This window comes from Gossypium arboreum, chromosome 5 (genome assembly GCF_025698485.1).
Source record: "Gossypium arboreum isolate Shixiya-1 chromosome 5, ASM2569848v2, whole genome shotgun sequence".
NCBI classification, from domain to species: domain Eukaryota; kingdom Viridiplantae; phylum Streptophyta; class Magnoliopsida; order Malvales; family Malvaceae; genus Gossypium; species Gossypium arboreum.
This window is the reverse complement of record NC_069074.1, coordinates 13305122-13326106: the sequence shown is the minus strand read 5'-3', so window position 1 is coordinate 13326106 and position 20985 is coordinate 13305122. Positions and strand designations below refer to the sequence as shown.

The 20985-nt window shown below is 31.4% G+C and overlaps 4 protein-coding genes and 1 long non-coding RNA gene across 10 annotated transcripts; 1 reads left to right on the top strand and 4 right to left on the bottom strand.

Annotated features, from left to right (window-relative positions):
- Positions 1-2531: 2531 nt before the first annotated feature.
- LOC108450981 (phospholipase A1-IIgamma-like) lies at positions 2532-4164 on the bottom strand. The gene is made up of 2 exons (XM_017748732.2): positions 3454-4164; positions 2532-3376 (listed from the first exon to the last, which is right to left on the bottom strand). Exons 1-2 carry the CDS (start codon positions 4006-4008, stop codon positions 2735-2737), a joined length of 1197 nt encoding a protein of 398 aa, XP_017604221.2. The 5' UTR covers positions 4009-4164; the 3' UTR covers positions 2532-2734.
- Positions 4165-7956: 3792 nt separating this feature from the next.
- LOC128292702 (uncharacterized) lies at positions 7957-10042 on the bottom strand. The gene is made up of 3 exons (XR_008282639.1): positions 9735-10042; positions 9215-9274; positions 7957-8130 (listed from the first exon to the last, which is right to left on the bottom strand). It is a non-coding gene; the product is annotated as an uncharacterized LOC128292702 (long non-coding RNA).
- Positions 10043-10835: 793 nt separating this feature from the next.
- On the bottom strand, positions 10836-12288 carry LOC108450353 (phospholipase A1-IIgamma-like). The gene is made up of 2 exons (XM_017747933.2): positions 11646-12288; positions 10836-11543 (listed from the first exon to the last, which is right to left on the bottom strand). Exons 1-2 carry the CDS (start codon positions 12231-12233, stop codon positions 10929-10931), a joined length of 1203 nt encoding a protein of 400 aa, XP_017603422.1. The 5' UTR covers positions 12234-12288; the 3' UTR covers positions 10836-10928.
- A 1981-nt stretch (positions 12289-14269) lies between these two features.
- Positions 14270-15140, top strand: LOC108450355 (50S ribosomal protein L34, chloroplastic-like). Its single transcript, XM_017747934.2, has 2 exons — positions 14270-14613; positions 14699-15140. The coding sequence occupies exons 1-2, from the start codon at positions 14394-14396 to the stop codon at positions 14950-14952; spliced, it is 474 nt and encodes a 157-aa protein (XP_017603423.1). The 5' UTR covers positions 14270-14393; the 3' UTR covers positions 14953-15140.
- A 407-nt stretch (positions 15141-15547) lies between these two features.
- On the bottom strand, positions 15548-20767 carry LOC108450389 (U-box domain-containing protein 7-like). 6 transcript variants are annotated; one of them, XM_053028065.1, is made up of 3 exons: positions 20616-20767; positions 18147-18542; positions 15548-16595 (listed from the first exon to the last, which is right to left on the bottom strand). In XM_053028065.1, exons 2-3 carry the CDS (start codon positions 18371-18373, stop codon positions 15749-15751), a joined length of 1074 nt encoding a protein of 357 aa, XP_052884025.1. In that variant the 5' UTR covers positions 18374-18542; positions 20616-20767; the 3' UTR covers positions 15548-15748. The 6 variants fall into 6 exon arrangements, with proteins under 6 accessions (XP_052884025.1, XP_052884024.1, XP_052884023.1 ...); XM_053028064.1 differs by lacking the exon at positions 20616-20767 and adding an exon at positions 20127-20569; XM_053028063.1 differs by lacking the exon at positions 20616-20767 and adding an exon at positions 19633-20120.
- Between the last annotated feature and the right edge of the window lie 218 nt (positions 20768-20985).

Here is a 20985-nt window from a genome sequence, read left to right as displayed (position 1 = left end):
TATAAATATTTTGAAAATTTCTTTTTAGTTTTTGTTGGGAGGAACCAATTTGTTCATTTTCAAAACTACAGGGTCCAAAAGAGTATTTATATCAATTTATTATTTGAATTGTAAAGTTCAATTAGACTCGAACTTAAAACTCCAATAACTTGATTCAGTTAACTCGAAATTTAATTTTTTTTCGAATTTTTCTAATCGAATCAAGTGTTGTTGCTCACCCCTAATTCTATTAGCCATGCTAGTTTTTAACAAAAAAAAAATACTAACTTGCTTTCTTTTTTTTTTCTTTTTTTTTTTTGTGAATTAGAGAACGAGGGCAAAACCCTAACAATAACGCGACTAGAACGATTCAAACCCAAGCCACACCTGAGGCGATGAACACCCTGACCATCAAGCTAATGCACAAGTTTCACTAATTTGTTTTTTGATTTAAGGTAAAAGTTTAATTTACCTATTTTTGAATAAAAAATAAAATGTAATTTGACTTTTAATATAAAATATCCATTGTACTTTTTACGATTGTGTGCAATTTATTTTTTATATTATATTAATTTAGAAATTATTTTCAATCTACTATATAATATAAATCTTTTCCAGTTGTAATTTAGTGGAAGGATCCACCTTTTTATATTCGTCATTTGTAATGTTTTAGATGAAAGACAATATTTTGGATGCACTCTTTTTTTCACTTGTCATCTTCACCAGTGATTTTTTAGTGAGGCGTATGTTCTTTATTAAAAAAATATGAACGTTTACCTTTTAAATTAAAACCATGGAAACATTCATATATCACAAACTAAAATTGCAACAAGTTAGACATCTTCATTCATTAATATATAATCAGTTATAATATTAAAATATTGGTGGAGACACACCATTAATTACAATATATAATAGTCTACATTTTATTTATAAATGATTACATTAAATTTAAAAATAAAATTAACGGTTTTAAGAAATTATACAAAATTTTATCAATTTTAAATAAAACTAAAACATAATTTATATCTTTTACATTTATGATTTAATTTTTTTGTATACTATTAAAAAATTAAAAACAAAATTAAATATGTAAATATATTTAAAAAACATTCTAATACTGTTTAAAAATTAAGTAAATATCACATATGTTTTATATATATTATGGTTTAATTTATTTATTTTAATTTTAATTATCTATTTTTTATTTATTAAATTTAAAAGTAATTTTAATTATTAAATAAATAAAATCATTAAATCGCAGGGAATAAAATTAATATATGTGTGTGGTGGTGGAGCTAAAGCAACAAAAAGATTTCTTATGTGAATGTATTAGAATGTTAACATGTGGGCAGCTTAAAACTACTTCATGTAATTAATTGTTTTGTTAATTACTTTTATTAAAAGGAAAATAATAAATAAATTTTGTAACTTTTACTAATGAAAACTTTAAAATTTATTATTGTTAAATTTTGGTAAGTTCCTAACGTAATTTTAAGAAAGAAATAATTAATTCTTTATAACCCGCTAAAATTATATACAAATTAAATTTTTGTATCCCTATGGTAAGTTGGTAACTTTCTAATTTAATTTTAATAACTTTATGATAAGTTGGTAACTTTATGGTTTTGATATAATTTTGATTTTTAGAGTAAATTAATTTTTTCAAGATGTGTTCTAACTTAAACCTAATAAATAATATTTAGAAAAACATATATTTTAGTTTTACCAACAAAAGTTGAGTATAATATAAAGATATATTTTATTTTTATAAAAAATAATACTGTTGAGAGAAACGATTACATATTTCAAAAGAATTAATTTTAGAAATCATAAAATCAATATAGATCATAGTTGAAAAAAATAAAATGAAAGTTTAGAAGGAAACCTGTGTATGAAGAAATCAAGAAACCAGAAAGCATATTTCTTTGAATGTTCTTTTTTTTAAAGGAGATATATGGAAGAAAGTATTAGGATTGTGCCACCTTCACAGGGAAATAGTTTTGGAATATATAGGATAAATATCATTGAAGCAATGGAGGAGGCCAATAAGATGCGGACTGCTGTGTTAAGAAACATCTCTTCACATCTTGTTAAATTCAGCTGTACCAATTCTTCTATGTTTATATGATTGTGCTGTAACCTCAGCTTTCATATTATGTTGCAAAAAAGTTTCAACTTCAGTAGTATATCAATTTCACTGCTGATGTAGGATAAATAAAAAGCAATTACTAAATAAAAACAAAGAAAGGTTTCACAATAAAATGATGAAAACACTAATTAAGATCCGTTTCTTTTTTCGGGTTCTGATAAGAACAAGAAGTTTAGTTGTCCTATTATTAAACATTGACAAAAAAAAAAAAGTGATCTATGTTTCTCCAAAGAAATGGATAAATAAAATGGCAATACTCGCTTATGTCCAATCCCACAAGGCAAGACTGAGCATATACCATCCATGGTCAAAAGGAAAAAATATCGATTACCCATCTGGGAAATCTAGGCAATTATTTGTCTTAATCAATTGGAAAAAGGGAGATTAAAAAGAAAAAGAATGAGAAAAACCCTACCCGACTCTACATAATACCATTTTTTGTATTTGGTTGATACACTCCAATGACTATAATTTCACAAGAAATATACACATAAACTGCAATAATTTTTTATCCTTAATAACTATACTTGTACAAGTAATTAAAAGTAAACCCGTAAGTTGGAACATAAAGGCTTCATCATATGAAGCTTATCTAAAAATAGATTATGTTAGAGTTGGAGGATGATCTGGTTCATGATCATCCAATATCCAGGAACCATCGTCTTGCTGAACCATTCCTTTGTTCTTCTCCATCCACCATTTAGTTGGAACTTTATGTTCGTCTTTCAGTGCATCCAGGTATTTGTTTACAAGTGAGATATCTCGATTAACCTCTAATTTGAACTCTCCTTTGTCCCCATGTGTACCCGCAACTCCATGCAGGTAGATCTCCAACTGATGAGCAATCATCAGATTCTTATTCAAATCTACGTGGCTTTTCAAGAAAGGAGATTTTCGGGCATCGATCACTAATTCCATCCCAACATGGGTATAGTTTAGTAAAGGTAATGGTAATGGCAGTGAAGGGACGATGTCTAACTCATTTTCGATGCGTAAGACACGAAGGTTTTTCAGTCCTGAGAAGACTTTCTTGAAGCCTGAGTCCCCAATGCGAGGGCTGGCAAATACAATGGCAGTGACCAAGCAAGCCTTGTCTGGTCTGCTTGTCGGCTTGTTATATCCATTGGTAACAATGTCCACTGCATTCAGAGTGGCCACTGCGCTACCTAAGCTATGGCCTGTCAAAGTTATGCTGATTTCTTCGTCTTTGTAAAAATCCATCAGTCTCCTAACCTCACTTAGAACCTGGAAAAAAATAACTTGGTAATTATTAGCATTCGATATGGACAATACATTAAGTACGTAAAATAAATTAAACTTGCCTGATCTCTAGCGCTGGTTTGATTGTAAATGGATTTGGGGTCTTGAGCAGTGTATATAGAATGCCAACCATGGTGCACCCTTGGATTTTCATTGTCTCCAAGAATATCAGCGGCTGAGACTAAATCTGCTTGAAGATCGTTAATCATTTCATAGGTTCGCTTGGTTCCTCTCCAAGTGATCAAAATGTCCCTCCTTCCCAAGACTGCCTTTCCTTGGTCGGTGGTCACTGCCACATAGCCGATCCAATTGGATTCCCCAGGGCAAAACCAATCAAGGATTTGGATTTCTGACCTTGCATAAAGGAATTTGGTTATTTTGTACTCGTATGGATTGCCTATCTCCAACCCCACTTTGCGGAACAAGTTCTTCATTGAGTATCGGCTCAATCCAACCCATCTCGATACCTTTTCGTCATTAAAGGCATCTATAACAGCTTGAGTTCTTTCACCATAATGAATAATTAACTTGCGGAGATCATTATCAAGGGGTTCCAATAAACTCTCCCACTTCTTCTCCCCAGTTAGTTCTCTCCATCTTTCTGCTATGCTACCCATCAAAAACAATTTTTTTTCCCTTTTGTCTGCCAAAACAATGTAAGGTTGAGCTCTTAATTATTTCTTATTACAGCCTATTTATATAGTGACCTGGTTCTCAATATCATGCGCTTCGTGTCACTTTCGAATTTTGGGTGCTTTAAGTTTTCAACTTTCAAGACTAGTAGTTTCTCTTATCTTTTCTCAACATGGAAACGATGGTTGAGCACTACATGTTAGACATGGTCAAATAATAATAAAACTCTTTTTCCCCATGCCACACACTTCCCATTATTATACTTGTTCCTATTTCGTGAAAGCAAAATTTTGCATAATATAATTGGTTAGCATTGATCATCTTGCATAAACAAAACCTATAGTTTCAAGTAAAATAATCGGATATAATCCTCCTATTCCTCTATGTTTAGAAAAAAATATTAATCACGAATAGCTAAGTATATCTCATTGCAATTTTACTTCGTAAAATACTATGCACATGACTGATTAAAAAAAGAAAAGTCGTGAATTCCTCTTGAAAAAGAAATGTATAGCCATCAGTCATTTAGGTTAACTTGTTTCTTAAGTTTGATCGATTATTAATTTATTAGTTTCTTTTAAATACAAAATCTGTAATTTTTATTTTGATATGTTTTTAAGTAATTAATTCTGAATTGAAAAAAGAAAAAGACGTTTAACAAAGATCTCTTACAAGATGAAATGATCGGCCTTGCACATATTAAACAAATCAATTGAATTTAGACTGAAAACATCTAATTGTGATTTTATCTCATACACGTTATGTTGCTTCCTTTTTGTTGAGTGTGGATGTTGGAGTGAAGCATGTCTTTACTCAATCTCCTCACCCTGAAAATGAAATGAATGGATATTGCGGGTTAGATGAACAAACCTTTCTTGATTATCGTTTCCATTATTTTTCCTAGCAAAATTCATATTTTGCTTTCTGCTTTAAAAATGTTCTACTAATTATACGTAATTAATAATAAGGTGGGCATCGCTTCCTCTATTTCTGGTATATATGAGGCCGGTGCTTCTACACGTTTATTATATATTCTGGCTAAGTGGCGATGGAGACAAAGTGGGCCCCTTGCCTTCCTGTCCTTACTCTTTTTTAAGATTCTCAAATTTATATTATATATAGAATCAATTGTACTGCCAAAAGACTGTATATGGCAATTATATCCTTATTTTATATCTCAAATGTCACATTTTTTTAATTTAAAAATAAACGTGTGAAGGATGGAGGAATTCTAACGAAAAGAAAAATAAAATCGTGCATCTTCATTTTCCATATTTGAACAATTATTTCATTTCCATTAATGAAAATCTTTTAGTAATATAAAATAAGTTAAAATATGATATGTACATTTTGTATTCTCATAAATTTTGAATTCCATTCTTATATTTTTATTTGTAAAATTTAATTTTTATAGTTTTTGGATTTTAAAATCAAATTCAATAGTTAACAATGTTAAGCTCCATAAAATTGGTTTTATTTTAATAATAATAATAATAATAATACAGAGAGCGGAAAATAAAAGATGAATGAGGCTATGGAATAGAGAGAAACAGGGAAACCCGAGCAATATTGAGAATGCGATACAAGATTTATTAAAAATTGGTATGTAACACACATTTATACGTACAATTGTTTATGAATTGAATTATTAGTAATCCATAATGATGAAGGGCGATATCTGATTGCGGTCAAGCAATTTGAGAGCACATTGTATGTTGATCCATGATTACGAATGATCAACAAACTTCCAGTGTCCATTGTCCATTTGAATCATATATTTTTTATTCTCATTTCTCCACCATTGACCAGGAATTTTGTAATCTTCTTTCAGCCAATCTAAATGTTTGTTTACCAGTGCAATATCATGATCGTAATCCAGACGAAACCCATCTTCCTGGACGCCCGCAACTCCATGCAGGTAAATATCCAAACTATGAGCAACGAAAAGTTCACCTAAGTTATCCATAAGCTCATCCATAAATCCTAGGATGGTGGCGCCAATTTCCAGCTCTTCTTCTTCTGACGTGTAGTTTCTACGCTTATAGCCTTTCGGGCCGGCATAAATTTCCAGTTCTTCTTCAACCTGGATGTTTTCATCTAAATATTCTGCAGGCAAATACTTAGGAGGAGGGATGGACGTGGAATCTGTGTCGCCAACACTACCGATCATAACAAAATTCTGCTTCAAGTAGTTTGACTTACTGGTGTTGATTCTTATCTATCTATTATCTATAATATATATAAAAACATGAATTTGAAACTTTTAACTTACCAGAATATCTTTTAATTTTGTTTATTCTATTACTAAATTAACATTTAAAATAATTATAATATTTAATTTAAAATTATTAATTAAAAATTTAAAATAAAATAGACATTGTGATAATTATACAATTAAAAAATTATAATTAAATAGAAGATGTGATAATTATAATTAAATTTATAATTATTAATTAAAAACAATTGTATTAATTTTAAAATAAAATTATTACTTAAATAAAAGCCTATAAAATATAGGGAAAAACTAAAATAATTATAATTATAACTAAAACATCTGACGTAAAAAAGGAGTGCAATTTTATTAATGTAAAATAGAGTAATTACTTAATAATTCTAAGCATCTTAATTATCATTTAATTAATTTAGAGTTATATACCAATTAAAATTTTAAGTTTAGCACTATAAATAACATTATGTAGTTAGACATATTTGATTAATTAGCATCTAAGAAAAATTATCGATAAAAAATGAGAAGTTGTTAGCATTAATAAATTATATATATATATATACACATATATATAGCAATGGTTATTTGAAAAGATAATATTGAATCGTATTCAAATTACAATAGCACCAAAGAAAAATTGAAGATTATTTTATTATTGACGAAGATAATATAATAATTTTTCTACTTGTATTGTATGTTGTTTATACTATGTGAAGTAAACACTCTTAAAATTGTTGTTTTATTTCTCCATTATTTGTTTGGTACATATGGAAAACATTTTGTAAATTTGTTTTGAAGAGAAAGTTAAATTTTAATAATTATTTTTAATTATCATTACTAATACAATTAAAATATAATATGTAATCCATATGAGCTTAGGAACTAATATTAATATAAAAAATTAGTTTTAATTTTTAACAACTAAATTATAATTTGGTTAATAGATGACATCAACTTATTTAATTATTTAAATAATAGTATAGATAAAGATAAAATATAAATAAACTATATATTAAATTGTATTTAAATTTGACTATTTAATATTTCTCACCCAAAATGTCAATTAATTTTCTTAGTCCACTACCATATAGAATTTTACCCAATACCGTAAATGGAACCATATAGCAACTTATTTATTTATACAATATTTAAATCATTAATTGAATTAGTGTTAAATATAACACCCTTTAACCCCAAACCGTCACCAGAAGAGGGTTATAGAGCATTACCGGAGTTTACAGAATAATTACACACAATTCCATTATTTTTTTATATTTATGTCAAAGATGTCTTCTTGAGCAGCAGTCACTAAAATATTTATAACTGGAGCTACGAAATTTCAAATTAAGTTCCGTTAATTTTCCTTAAAACTAGACTCATATATCTTTCTACCATAAAATTTTTAGAAATTTTAATATAGCCAATTAGTATAGTTTATTCCTCAAATTTACCCCTGGTCTGCTATTTGACAACTTCAACCCTTTTTTACTAAAATTTAATTATCTCATAGCATAGGACACGGATGATGTTCCCGTTTATTTCTCTTAAAAATAGACTCATTAAAGATTCTAAGCATATAAATTATAGCTCATAATTATTTTTATACAATTTTTAATGATTTTCCCAATTTAGAATAGGGAATTCCAAAATCAATCTGACATTGTCTCACAAAAATTCAAATTCATACCAAATTAGTCAAATCCTATTTTATACCATAACCAACCTAAATTTATTTATTTCATCCTTACATTTACAATTTCAAAATGACACACACATAAGACATCCTAGGTACATGCCATTACCCATAATTAACACACTTTACCTCATTGAATTCAGGATCGGCCTGGGATGCTGATTCAACGTTCTATCTTTACTTTACCTGCGCACGGAAACAAACCGTAGCTGAGTATGGTATACTCAGTGGTATTTCTATAATCCAAACACTTGATAATATAACAATTAAACTTAAAATCACAACAACAAATATAACTATTCATTTATTTATTTTATAGATAAGTTTCATTTACTTACCATAAAAATTCTATACAAGCCATATAACAAACACAACAACATATTTGCTCAATTCTTTTCATTTGCTTACCGTATAAATTCTTTATAATATATTCACAATTCATTTGTATTCACACTTTACTTCTTAACAATATACTATTTTAATTCATTCTAACATCAATCATCATCCATTTGAACTTCACTCATTTCATGAACCTTTTGGTTCATGTTTTCAATCTCATATCTCAATTTCAATTCTCAATTTAATTTCTCATTTCATTCCAATAGCTCAATCAATCAAATTCACTCGATTTATCTTTTCACTTATTTACCCCTATTAACAAGACTCGGACTCTGATAGATACACGGATTCCTCCCAAACACACCAGAATATCCAACCCAAACACACCCGGAATATTATAAATTCTCCCAAACACACCAGTATATCATATCCTCCCAAACACACCAATAAGGCATTAAATGCCTCTTCGGATAAACCGAAGTATATAATAACAGAAACATCTTCTCGGCCGAACCACAAATCTCCCCATCACATCACAAATCCAATGGCATGCCATTTGTATCCAATCTGGTCCGATACTGTTAATAGGGTATTTGATTCACTTTCTCAATTTAATAAGTCTTTCATCAATATACCATTCTAATAATCACATATATTCATATCAATTCCCTCATATTTCCAATCAATAAATTTTTTTTCAATATAACATTCATTCAATATTCAAATTTTTACATAAATCATATATATATATATATATATATATATTATATTTCAATTAAAATGATTTCAATCAATATAAATTTGATAAATTCATCACATACCAAAATCAATCCATTTCAATTGTAAAATATCATAATTCTAACACTAACAATTGTCATCTGTATATAAATATAACAAATAATGACTGAGTTCGGATTATAGAAATACAAACCGTATTTCTTGAGCTAACTCTCGTTGTCTTTGCCATTTTTCCTTGCTTAGCCGAGATTTCCTGAGACAACATTAGCTATGGGAATTAAAACAATTCATATTCGTTAATTCTCTACTAATTTATATCTAATTAATAAATTTTGATTCAATTTCTACTTTAATTTCAATTTAATCTTAACTAAATTTACTTACTTTTTCTATCTCAATTCATACTTCATTTCTATTCAAATTTTGTCCAAACTCATACTTAACTATTAAATTTTTAGCATATTTTCCTAATTTCGAAAATTTCATAAATTTAGGCCCTTCAACATAAAACTTATGAATTACTTTACAATTCAATCCTTATTTCATTTCTAACTTGAATTCCTATCAATCTAACCCCTAATTCATTTTTTTATTCAACATGAACAATATTTAGAATTCTAATAACTTTCAAAATATTAATTTAATTTCATCAAAACTTTGTTCTAAAACTTTTAAAACATCAAAAATAAGTAAAAAGGGCTAAATTAACTTACCTATTAAACTTCCAAACCTTCAAACCCTAATTCTCCCTTTTTCTTTTCTTTCTCCTTTCTTTCTTTCCTTCCCCTGCTTTTCGTTTGCCTATTCTGTTTCTTTTTCTTTGTTTCCTTTCTCTTTTCTTTATTTATTTACTATATATATATATAAAATATAATAATAATAATAAAATATCTATATTTAAAATTTATTTAATAACAAATATTTATTTAACACTTGTATGCATTTTTATTATTACACATGTCACAAATTTTACCATACATTTGTCATAATTTAGTATATTTATTACATAAAAATCTCATAATAGAATTATTTAATTAATAAATATCTTATTTAGTATTAAATACTAATATTACAATTGTACACACTTATATTTCACATTTGTACCAATAAATTCATTACAATTGTCATTATTTAATTTATTTATCAAACAAAAATCTCATTATTTAATTATTTAATTAATAAATATCTTTTATTCTAAAATTAAGTAAATATACAATTATATTCCAAGTGTTCAAATACATATATTACACTTGTACAATTTTATCATCACACATTTATCTTTATTTCAATTTATTTCATAATATAATAACTTAATATCAATTAAATAATAATAACCATAATAATAAATTAATTAATTAATATAAGAAAATCCTAGACTCTTCCATCTTTTGCCGCCTAAATTCATACATTAGGCATAATTGCCTATTTGGTCCCTTTTTATTTTCTTTTAATCTACAATTCAATTTTATTCTTTATTCAATTTAGTCATTTTTCCTAATTACTCTTAATTAAATTAAATTCACTTAATTAAAACTCTAATTAACCATTCGATTAACTTCATAAATATTTTTAATAAATATTTTCTAATCCATTTTCGAAACAGTGATCCGAAAATACACCTTTCTAATAACCTTAAAGTTCGGTCGTTACATTAAAAGTCAAATGGATATTAGCTCTGTTGAAAAATTATTTTAAAAGTAAATTATACTGTTATATTAAAATCGATAAAAATACATATATTATAGGGCTTGATTGCTTGAATTTAAGATTATTTTTAAAATATTTTTTCAATATAGTAATGATTTGAATTTAAATTATTTTTAAAGTAAATAAAATCCGGATTAGTGTTTTTATTTTAAAATCTTGAACAAAACATAAAGATTGTTTATCAAACCATGGAGAGATGTTCAAGTATCATCCTCGTCTTGACTTTGATGATCCATTAATTCCCAAGAACCATCCTCCTGCTGGACCATACCTTTGTTTTTCTCAATCCTCCATGACACTGGCACCAAATATTCATCCTTTAATCCATTGACGGATTTGTTTACGAGGGCTATATCACGACTAATCACCAACTCAAATCCTCCATTACACCCTTGCGTTCCTGCCACCCCATGTAAATAGGCTTCCAAATCATGCCAATTTAACCAGTTCCCAGAGCTCCTCAAGTACTTTGATTTACGTGTGTCAATATCCAATTCTTCCCCCACATCCGTGTACCCTACCATAGGATATTTGGGAACAGCATCTATAACATTTCGGACGCGTAACGCTCGAAGGTCACTGTATCCTGTGAATTTCTTTTTGAAGTTTGAGTCACCAACTCGAGGACTAGCGAATAAAAAGGCTGTAACAGGAGAGGCCCCTCCCGATGGATTACTGGCCTTGTTATATCCATTGGCAATAATGTCAATGGCATTCAAAGTTGCAAGAGCTGCACCTAAGCTGTGGCCGGTCACTGTGATGCTGGTTTCCTCGTTCTTGAATTGCTCCACTAGCCTCATAACCTCGTTGAGAACCTAAAATATCAATAGCCAAGAACAGAGACGAACCTTAGTATTTTCCATTGAAACAAGGTATCGATGCTAGTGGAGCATTGTTAAGGCATTGGTAGCGTTCACCTGGTCTCTGGCACTGGTTTTGTTATAAGGCGAACGTGGGTCTTCCGAGGTGTAGATGGAGTACCAGCCCTCATGCACCTTGGCATCACTTGGATCACCAAAAATCTTCTCTGGCGAAACCAAGTTAAATTCAACATCATCGATCCATTCCAGGGTCTCCACTGTCCCTCTCCAAGCAATTGCAATATCCCTCCTTCCTAAAACATCTTTGCCTTCATCTGTGGCCAAGGCAACATACCCGATCCAGTTTGATTCTTTGCTCCATGCTTCCCTCGACATTGGCTTCACTATAAACGCTTCCGGAACTCGGATTTGCGATGTGGCGTAAAAGAATTTGGTCACTTGGTACTTGTAAGGATTGCCTTTCTCCAAACCGACGTTAGAGAAGAAATCTTTCTTGCCATACAAACTGCTTCCAGCGTACTTGGAAGCCTTCTTGGTGTTGAAGGCGTCATAGGTAGCCTGAGCCATTTCTCCATAGTGAATAAGGTAACGCCGAAGATCAATGTCCAAAGGGTCCAAAAGCTCTCCCCAATTGTTCTGCCCGCTCAACTGCTTCCATCTTTTTGCTATGCTGCTACTAGCCATTACTTTCTTTTTCTCACCGAACCACTTCTTAAGAATGTTGAGTATATATACTGCTTAATTAATATTTTCGTAAGTGATGATGCTAGCAACAAGACAAGTAGATTGAAATACAAGGAAATCAATTTGTTACGAGCAAGCAAGCTTTCTAAAAAGTAGATAGCTAGGCTAGCATTAGAAAAAAAGAAGTCTAAGTTACCCATTGTCACTCACAACAGTATAAAAACAGTTATGGAAAAGGCGGAGACATCCAAAGAAGAAACATTGAGAAACATGCATAGCTAAGCAAGCTTCCAAGAAGACAAGAGAGTTTTATTAATCTTGCAAAAACCATATGACATGTACCGAAAGGAAAATATTTCCTACAAGCTTTGTTTTGTTTCTGTTATCTTCAACGCCTTAAAATAGAATGACTTTGATTTGAAGTCATGAAAGGAGAGAGTGAGACAACAATAGGATTGGTTGCACCATGAAGAAGATAACTTCTGATATATACTTTAACCAAGTCTCCCAATTCGGGCTAACTCTCTATTTGGAGCCAAAATTCAACAAGATTTGTACCACAACCTACTTATTCTAGGGATAAAGGGTCTCTCCCCTCGCTGGCTCGCCCTTTTTTTTTTTTTTCTTTTTAATTGAGAAAGACTAAATTCATTTAATAAAAATATGACTCTCAAACACTTAATTATAACCTTAAAACAATTCAAAGTTGGGTTAAAACCGAATAATTGATTAAATAATTAAATTAAAATAATTTGACTAATAAGCCGGTAACTGGAATTAATTTAATTAAATATTTTAAAATTTCAATTATTGGTTAACTTAATTCAACGTGAAATTAACTGTTTAATCAAAATTATTAATAACAAATAATAAGAATCTTATGTATATAGAAGGGCCTAAATCCAAATTGTATATGTCAGTGGGTGAAAAAAAATATATTAAAATTTTGGGTAAACTACATTAATAGTTACTCAACTATTGTTAAATTTTTTTCTTTTCCACTCAACTAGGAAAAATTATAAAATAATTGTCCAACTATTCGACATTTTCTTTTTCTGGTCACTCGTTGTTAAATGGCTAATAGGAATAGGAAGATCACGTGTCAACTTTTAAAAATAGCAGAATAACAACTTTAACACTCAAACATTCATATACTATGTCAATTTGGTCTTAATTTTTTTAAAAAAATTAGCTCTTAATTTTACAAAAAATTAGTTTATTGTCATTGAGAGAGATCAAGTTCTCAACCTTCAAAGTATAAGGAAAGCAATGTATTTGGGATTATCTAATTTAATAAATTATTTATTTATTTATTTCTAATTTACTCATCGTGTATTAAATTATATTTTTATGTAAGAATAGGATAAATTAAGTCATGTGTAAACATTAAGAGCTATTTTTAAAAAGAAAACTAAAATTGTATTAACACAATGTATAAATGTTTGAAAGTTAAGGTTGTTATTATGTCCATATATCCATTAATCATTTAACGACAAATGACAAAAAATTAATAATTAGAGGATGAAAGAATTTACTAATAATTAAGTGATTATAACTGTAATTTACCCTAAAATTTTAAGTAAAACATAAGGTATCTAATAAATAACAAAACTAAAACTCAAAAATCCTAACACCCAACTAATCGAAATTAGACTTTATTAACTATTATCGCAGAAAATTCAGTTGAGTTAATGATTAAGCAATTTAAAAATTTTGATTTGTTCTATTAATAATATTGGGTTGAATTACCATTTCAACGCCACTACTTAAGATCAGTAGAAATAAAAACTCTTATCAAATTCCGGGCTGTGACGGGTTTACCTTTAAAAAGTTCCGGTTCCAAATTCCAGTGGCAGATAGGAAACCCAAATAATTATGAAATGGGCTAATGACATAACCCACAGGCTCTTGGTAAACTGAAAACTCTTCTACGACGACGAGGTTTGGGCTCACTGAAGAAAACTTTAACGGTTTCTAAGATCGATATCCTGCAGTCTAGTTAAGTTAACCCCAGATTAAGCCCACAAGAAGTTGAATTCAAACCCATCCCATCAGCACATTCCATCTCTAGTTCTCTACCCCTGTAGGTGTAGCTTGACCACTGAGAGAGTAGTAGATAAGAACGAAAGTGAGAGACAAAAGATAGGTGTGGCAGAAACAATGGCTTCGATGTCAGTACTAACATCATCTCAATGGCTTACTACTCAATCCATAAGAACCCAAATCCCTTCAGCTTCTCTCAATCTTTTGACAGGTTCAAGAAGAAGAATTTCCATCTCTTCCAATGCAGCAATCAACCCCAAAGCTTGCTCTTCCCTGCTTCACTGCTCCTTTCTCTCTTCTTCCTCTTCTTCTCTCTCTTTACATTCTTCATTTTCAGGTAAAAGAATTTCCCGTTTTATATGTTCACTGTGTTTCTTCAATGGGTGTTAATGTTTTTCGTTTAATTTCAATTTTGCACGTAGGGTTATCATTGGGGATGGATTTTAGTTCAAATAATGGGGTGAGGAATGAGAAAAGGCGATGCCTGGTGGTTAGGGCTGGGAAGGCTGCACTTTGTCAAACAAAGAGGAATAGGTCACGGAAATCTTTGGCTCGAACTCATGGGTTCCGTCGAAGAATGAGAACCACTAGTGGAATAGCTGTATTGAAACGTCGCCGTGCTAAGGGTCGGAAGGTCCTTTGCACCAAATCTAATCCAAACAGTGGGAAGCGCTAAACTATTTCTTTTGTTTCAGTTTGCAGAATTCTGTTAATCTGATTTCTTTTATGATGTCTAAAGGATAATTTAGGCAAAACTTAACCAATCCAGCTTTTGTTGGTTCAATTCGGCATTATTTGTTTAACTGTTTTTGTATTTGATGAACCTCTTTGCAAAATTATATGCTTTGGGCTGTTTTTCTTGCATGTTCTTTTCCTAGTCGTAGACCTAAATTTTAATTTTTGAATGGTTTATTAGCTCATTTTGCTGACTGCCTTTTGAATGGCAAGTTTATTAGCAGAAAGCCAGAAACGAGGGACATACCTAAGGCAAAACTATTAGTGAAAAAGGGGGAGGGGGGAAGAAGCCAATTACTAATAAATTTGGGCAAAATGCACAATTTATGCATTCCTTGCAACTTCGTAGCACATGGTTTAGGGTACTATATTGTATTTAATTTCATTCAAGCAATAGAGATACTACTCTGTTTGGGTTATTTACTGTGATTTATTTCATTTCCAACTATACAACTCAATGTCAGGAAAGGATAAAATAAAAAACTTGAGGTGTTCAATTAGATGCCATCATGGGTAAAGTTTCAGTATTTCCCCAGTTTCTTGAATTTTTTTCGTTGTTACTTTTGTTGGTCATGAATTGATGATCATATACAGTTGTTGTATACGCTAATTACTGAAGAAGCATTGCATTCTCTCGCAAAGTTGCTGATTTCTTCCATCTAACTTTGGGAAATCTTTCTTTCCCATCATTTGCAATAATTACAGGCCCTTGCAAAAGAATTACATAAAAAGTTTTTTTAGTAAGGCAAGCTTTTAGAGCTTGTGCTGAGGACCAAAGACTTGAGATTCGAAGAATCGCCGGCAGCATTGGCTCGTCGGGTGATCATTTCCATATTCTTATGAAGACTTTGCTTCACCAAATTCTTCATCATTTTCTTTCCTTCTTGAGCCTCCCTTGGATGCAGAGGTGAGCCAATTGCAATCCTTGCTGTTTGTGGTCCTGAATGAGGCCCCATCTTTGCTTGCCTTTCATCTTTGAACCATTGTAACAATTTCATGGCTCTCTTTTGAGCCAAAGGGCTTCCTAATAATGACACTTCAAGAAGCACAGGGACGATCCCTGCCTTTGACATTTTATCCCTTTGAGTGGAGCTTTGATGAGCTAAAATCATTAGAATGTAGGCTGATAGTTCTTGACATTTGGGTTTGTTCTCCCATGTTAGAATCTCAATCAAGCTCTCTGGTACCATTGAACTATCTTCCATAGCCTTTTTTCCCATCAAGGTCAGCACCAAGTGACCTAGTGCTGCAAGGGCTTTCTCTGAAAGTTCTTTGAATGAAGATAGCTTCAAAAGAGTGTGCACAGTTCCGTTAGATACCAAAGGTCTAGCATTTTCTAACACAGCAGACAGGTTACAAGCAACACCTAAACAGGTCTCCTTTGTTTCAATGCTGGTGGCCGACTCAAGAATGGCAATAAGAAACTGGAGGACCTCAGTTTTGGCTAGAGAGAAAGGGGTATTTGATATAGATGATAATGATAATAACAGTTCTGCAAATTCATGCCTCGTTTGGTCGTCTACAGCATCAATGTCCTTAGGTAACTTCGATAGTATTCCGGCCTCTAGCATTAGTTCCTTGTTTCTGAATAAAAGAAAAAATGATAAACTGATTTAGACTTTTGATTGTTTGAATCTACCTTAAGTTTTGACAAAAGAAAAATCAACCCAGAACTTCAAGTCAACAATGGAATCGAAATTTAAGTTGAATAATAGAAGAAAGAACAATAATTTTATTGGGGGTAGATAAGTTGATAACCCAAAAGTCCTCCATTATTGCATATAATATGAATAGGAGTCCCTACAAGTCAAAGAAAATATGGGAGAAGAACTAACCAGTTTATAAAATAAAACAGAAAGTCAAAGAGAATCAGACATTTAGAATCGGGGTAGGAAGGTGAAGGTCAACAATACTTAATATTGTTTTTTCTTAGTTGTCCAGAATAATATCATTGGATCATATGGATCTGTATTTTTTTTTTATTTGGAGACAACGTTGTCTGTCTTCTATCATCATTATTGCCCTTCCAGCTCCTACCACCATTGGAGTCCGGTGGACAGTGGACAGCCACCGTACCTTGCGGACGCAGGATTTGAGGATCATTAAAATCATTTTCTTAATGGAAGTATTAATGATTCAAAAATCATGCAACAGATTTAGAAATTTCATTTCACTTTCATTGCCATTAATGTTTAAAAGTTCCAGATGGATAGAGTTATGCTCTACTGTCACATGACAAAGTTTCACAATCAGAGATTCGAAAGGGTCAATTCATGAAAGGGCTTGACACCTCACCAAACAAAATTTAAAGCCATTTAACAGTAAAAATAACTGTTCTGAGTTTGATTACTCAGCATTTAACTAGAAACAAACCCCAAGGCCTATGATTATCAAAACGTTGCAGCTTGTAGGGCGGTTGATTACAGAGATTTAGGGTTAAATCAGGCTATCAGGGTAATAATATCTTCATTAATGTGGAGCAGTACCCTCCACCTAAAATCATTTTCTTTATTCTAATTGGGGAAGTTAGTTTTAAAACATTATCACCAATATTTAATTTTCATGTGGGTTGAGAACAATTCTCCATCTTCTTGACATTTTTGAAATGTGATATATCCGTAATTCATCCCAACAACTAATTTTATAGGTTATAAATTTGATCAACCATAGGGGATCCCTTTTCCTTATCCCGATGAAACGTATTGCATAGTGCCAAAAACAGAGCTCCACTATTTCAAACTTGTCACTGTTCTATGCCATACATTTCATCAACCATAGGGGACCCTTTTCCCTATCCCCACTTCGAGCAGCCTTATGAAAACCTTTCTTTTTCATCACATTGCCTTTTTATGAAGAAAATAAGCTACGGCTTCCAGGACAAAAACAGGGCCCTTCCCTCTTATTAAGTCTCATCCCTCTAAATATATTTCTTTCCTAATCAGGTATTGCTTCATAACATGGGAATTCAATCATTTATTAAAAACCGTTTATGATTATGTTAGAATAATCCAACATTAGGAATTGTTTCTACCAACTAAAAACTTTGAAAGCTGACAATCCTTTTCCATTGACAAGAAATATCAAAAGAATAAGAAATTAACATGAATACTAAGAAAAAAGATATAGAAAACTTACGTAAAAGTTCCATCAGCAAGTTCGATCAAGGCCTTGATGGCAGCTAGACGGCGGCCAACCACCTCAGTATCCACCATAGACACAAGCATATGTATGACTCCAAGCTCTGCCATCAACTTCCTAACCTTAACGTCTTCTTGAGCGAGTTTCTCGATGGCCTTAGCGGCCATCTCTTTCTCTTCCCAGCTCCCAAAGTGAAGTCTCTTCACAGATTTTTGCAACGCCATGGAACCATCGAGCTCACTTTCAGTTTTCTCTACAACCAGATCTTCCTCTTCGTCAGTATTGTTTACTATTCTCAACTTGTTCGAATGATCAGATGCTGATGACCCGTACTGCTTCCTAGCTGCTTTGGATTGCAAGAACCTTCTGATTCTAGTAAAGAACTTAAGCTTCCTACAAGAAAGTAACCAAATAGAAGAAGAAGAAGTAGTAGACATGTTCAGAGTTTGAACTTGAGAGGGAAACATAAGGTTGAAGACGGAAAATTGAAATAACTGTTCTAAAGGTTCATTGTTTATATAATAACAAAATAACTAAAAGTGTAACACTTGGGTTTTAATCTTTGTTTTTTTTTCCAGAGATTAAAAGGAGAGAGAAGGGAATATATAAGAATGAGTAAGAGACGAGAGAGAAAAGGCAGGGAGGGGGGGGGGGCATAAATCACATGCAAAGGAAACAACGTTGCTGCCTTTTAAATTTCCTAAGCCCTGACAAGCATATTTTAAGACAGCAAGATTTCCCTGCTTCACTTGTGTCCTTTTTCTTGCTTCCCATATTGCCCCGTTGGTTAACAGTTTAATGAAAATATATGTGATAAATTGAGGGTCAATAATCATGGATTTGGTACAGGAAAGTTCTTCCCACGTATCAAAATACATAAATAAAATGAATCATAGATATTTGGGCCAAGATTAAATTCTTACTTCTAAGTTATTAAGGAACTTAATCTGGGTATTGATGCGAGCCAATGTTGATGGCATGTGGGATTCAGGGAGCAATGAGCCTAGATGCTCCCAACCATAACAGCAGACTCATATATTATATTTTTATAGACTACGTATTTTAAAAAAGGTTTAAAATCTCAACTACTTTAAAAGAAAATTGATATGAGAATATCTGATCATCTGTATCAATGAATTTCAAATGCATGGTTGGCTTTGGGTTTCCCCTATGCATCTAGCCCTGACCGATCCTATACAAAATTCAACAATTGCGATTCTTTTAATCACGTATGCTTTGTCTCTTTTAAGATGTTCATCAGAATTTTAGGTTATTTAATTACATTAAGGTATGACTTTGTCTGTTTCACCATCTCATTTTCTGCACTGGATTGATACCCCCCATGGCTGTCGTAGCAGAAACGAGTGGTTCGCGACAGGATTGAGAACATTAGTTCTAATTTGACAATTTTGGCAAATCAAGATATTGGGTACAACATGGTGCATATGTATAAATAATTCATGTGAAATGCTAAAATTCTTACCTAATCTGCCCTCTAATTAATTAATTAGGTTTCCATTCCTGCTGGCTGGCCTAGGCCTCACTCACCCATGGTGGACTTCAGGTTCATTGTATATGCACAAATCAACTTTCTTCAATTGGTATTTAAGGATCGAATGGTAAAATCAAAAAGAAACCTTGATTTATGTTATTTACATGTCCACGTCATTTTAAACTTATATTCAAATTCCAATATATATCTAAATTTCCAAGACATCTTCTTCAAATGAAAATATCTAATAACATTGTATAATAACAAAGAAGCTAGAAAGCAAAGTCAAGAAAACAATTATGGAAACGTACCAAAAAATTTGACGGTCGTACCTAAACAAAGGACAATAATACAAGTTGTATTTAATTTCTTTACCTTCACTAATACTTTGGCCATTTTCCAATACAATAAACTAATAATTTATGCTTTGGCATATAATTTTTACCCATTTGAGCAGTAGTAAAATACTTGAATTTTTTATAAACCTTAAAAATCGTGTAATAAAAAGGGCTAGCAATATGGTGAAGAATGTGCGGGGCACAAAGATTTGTCAGTGCATCACTTTAGGCTAATAAACACCAAAGTTGACCTCTCCGCCACCACCTTTTATCTCTTATCTCTAAAAGCCTAGGTGAAAACTTTTGGCAGAATGTGGTTGATGGGTTCTTCCGACGGCGTAGAAACTGCACGTCAGACTCCACTACAAAAATTAATTTCTATCCCACATGCCAAACAGGCCCCCTCAACAATCCTATGCCTTTGCCCTGGCAACTATCAAAAAAAGAGTAGTAATTAGATTTTAACTCGAAAACGTATGGCTTTGGTGCTTCTATGAGGTGTACCACGACCCATCTTCAACCTCTAAGACACGAATATAACATGCTTAATAAAATATATAAACAATTGATAATTATCAAAACATTATGGCTTTTGTAATCTCTCCACTAGATATGCCGTGTGTGGAGAATGGATACCTGAAAAATGTTGAGTTGCCTGGGGCAATCTTTCCATCTTTATCAAGTTTGTCTGTTGTTGAAGCAATCCTTTTTTATGGAAGCCAATGATCAGTGTTCTTTAAAGGCTCTATGAAAGGTAAAACACCTTTACGTTTATCAACTTTAAAAGGTAACTTGATTTTTAGAAGAAAGCAATATATATATATATATATATATATATATATACTCATCCAAACAAAATAAGGGCAAATTAATTATTTTATTATTATATTATAAGTCTTGAAAGAATCATTTTTAATGCTTTAGGTCCAACAATATCTGCTAAAACTTTTCAGTGCGCTTGAACTACCAATAACTAACCCTTCCAACTCCAAGAGAAGGTAAATCC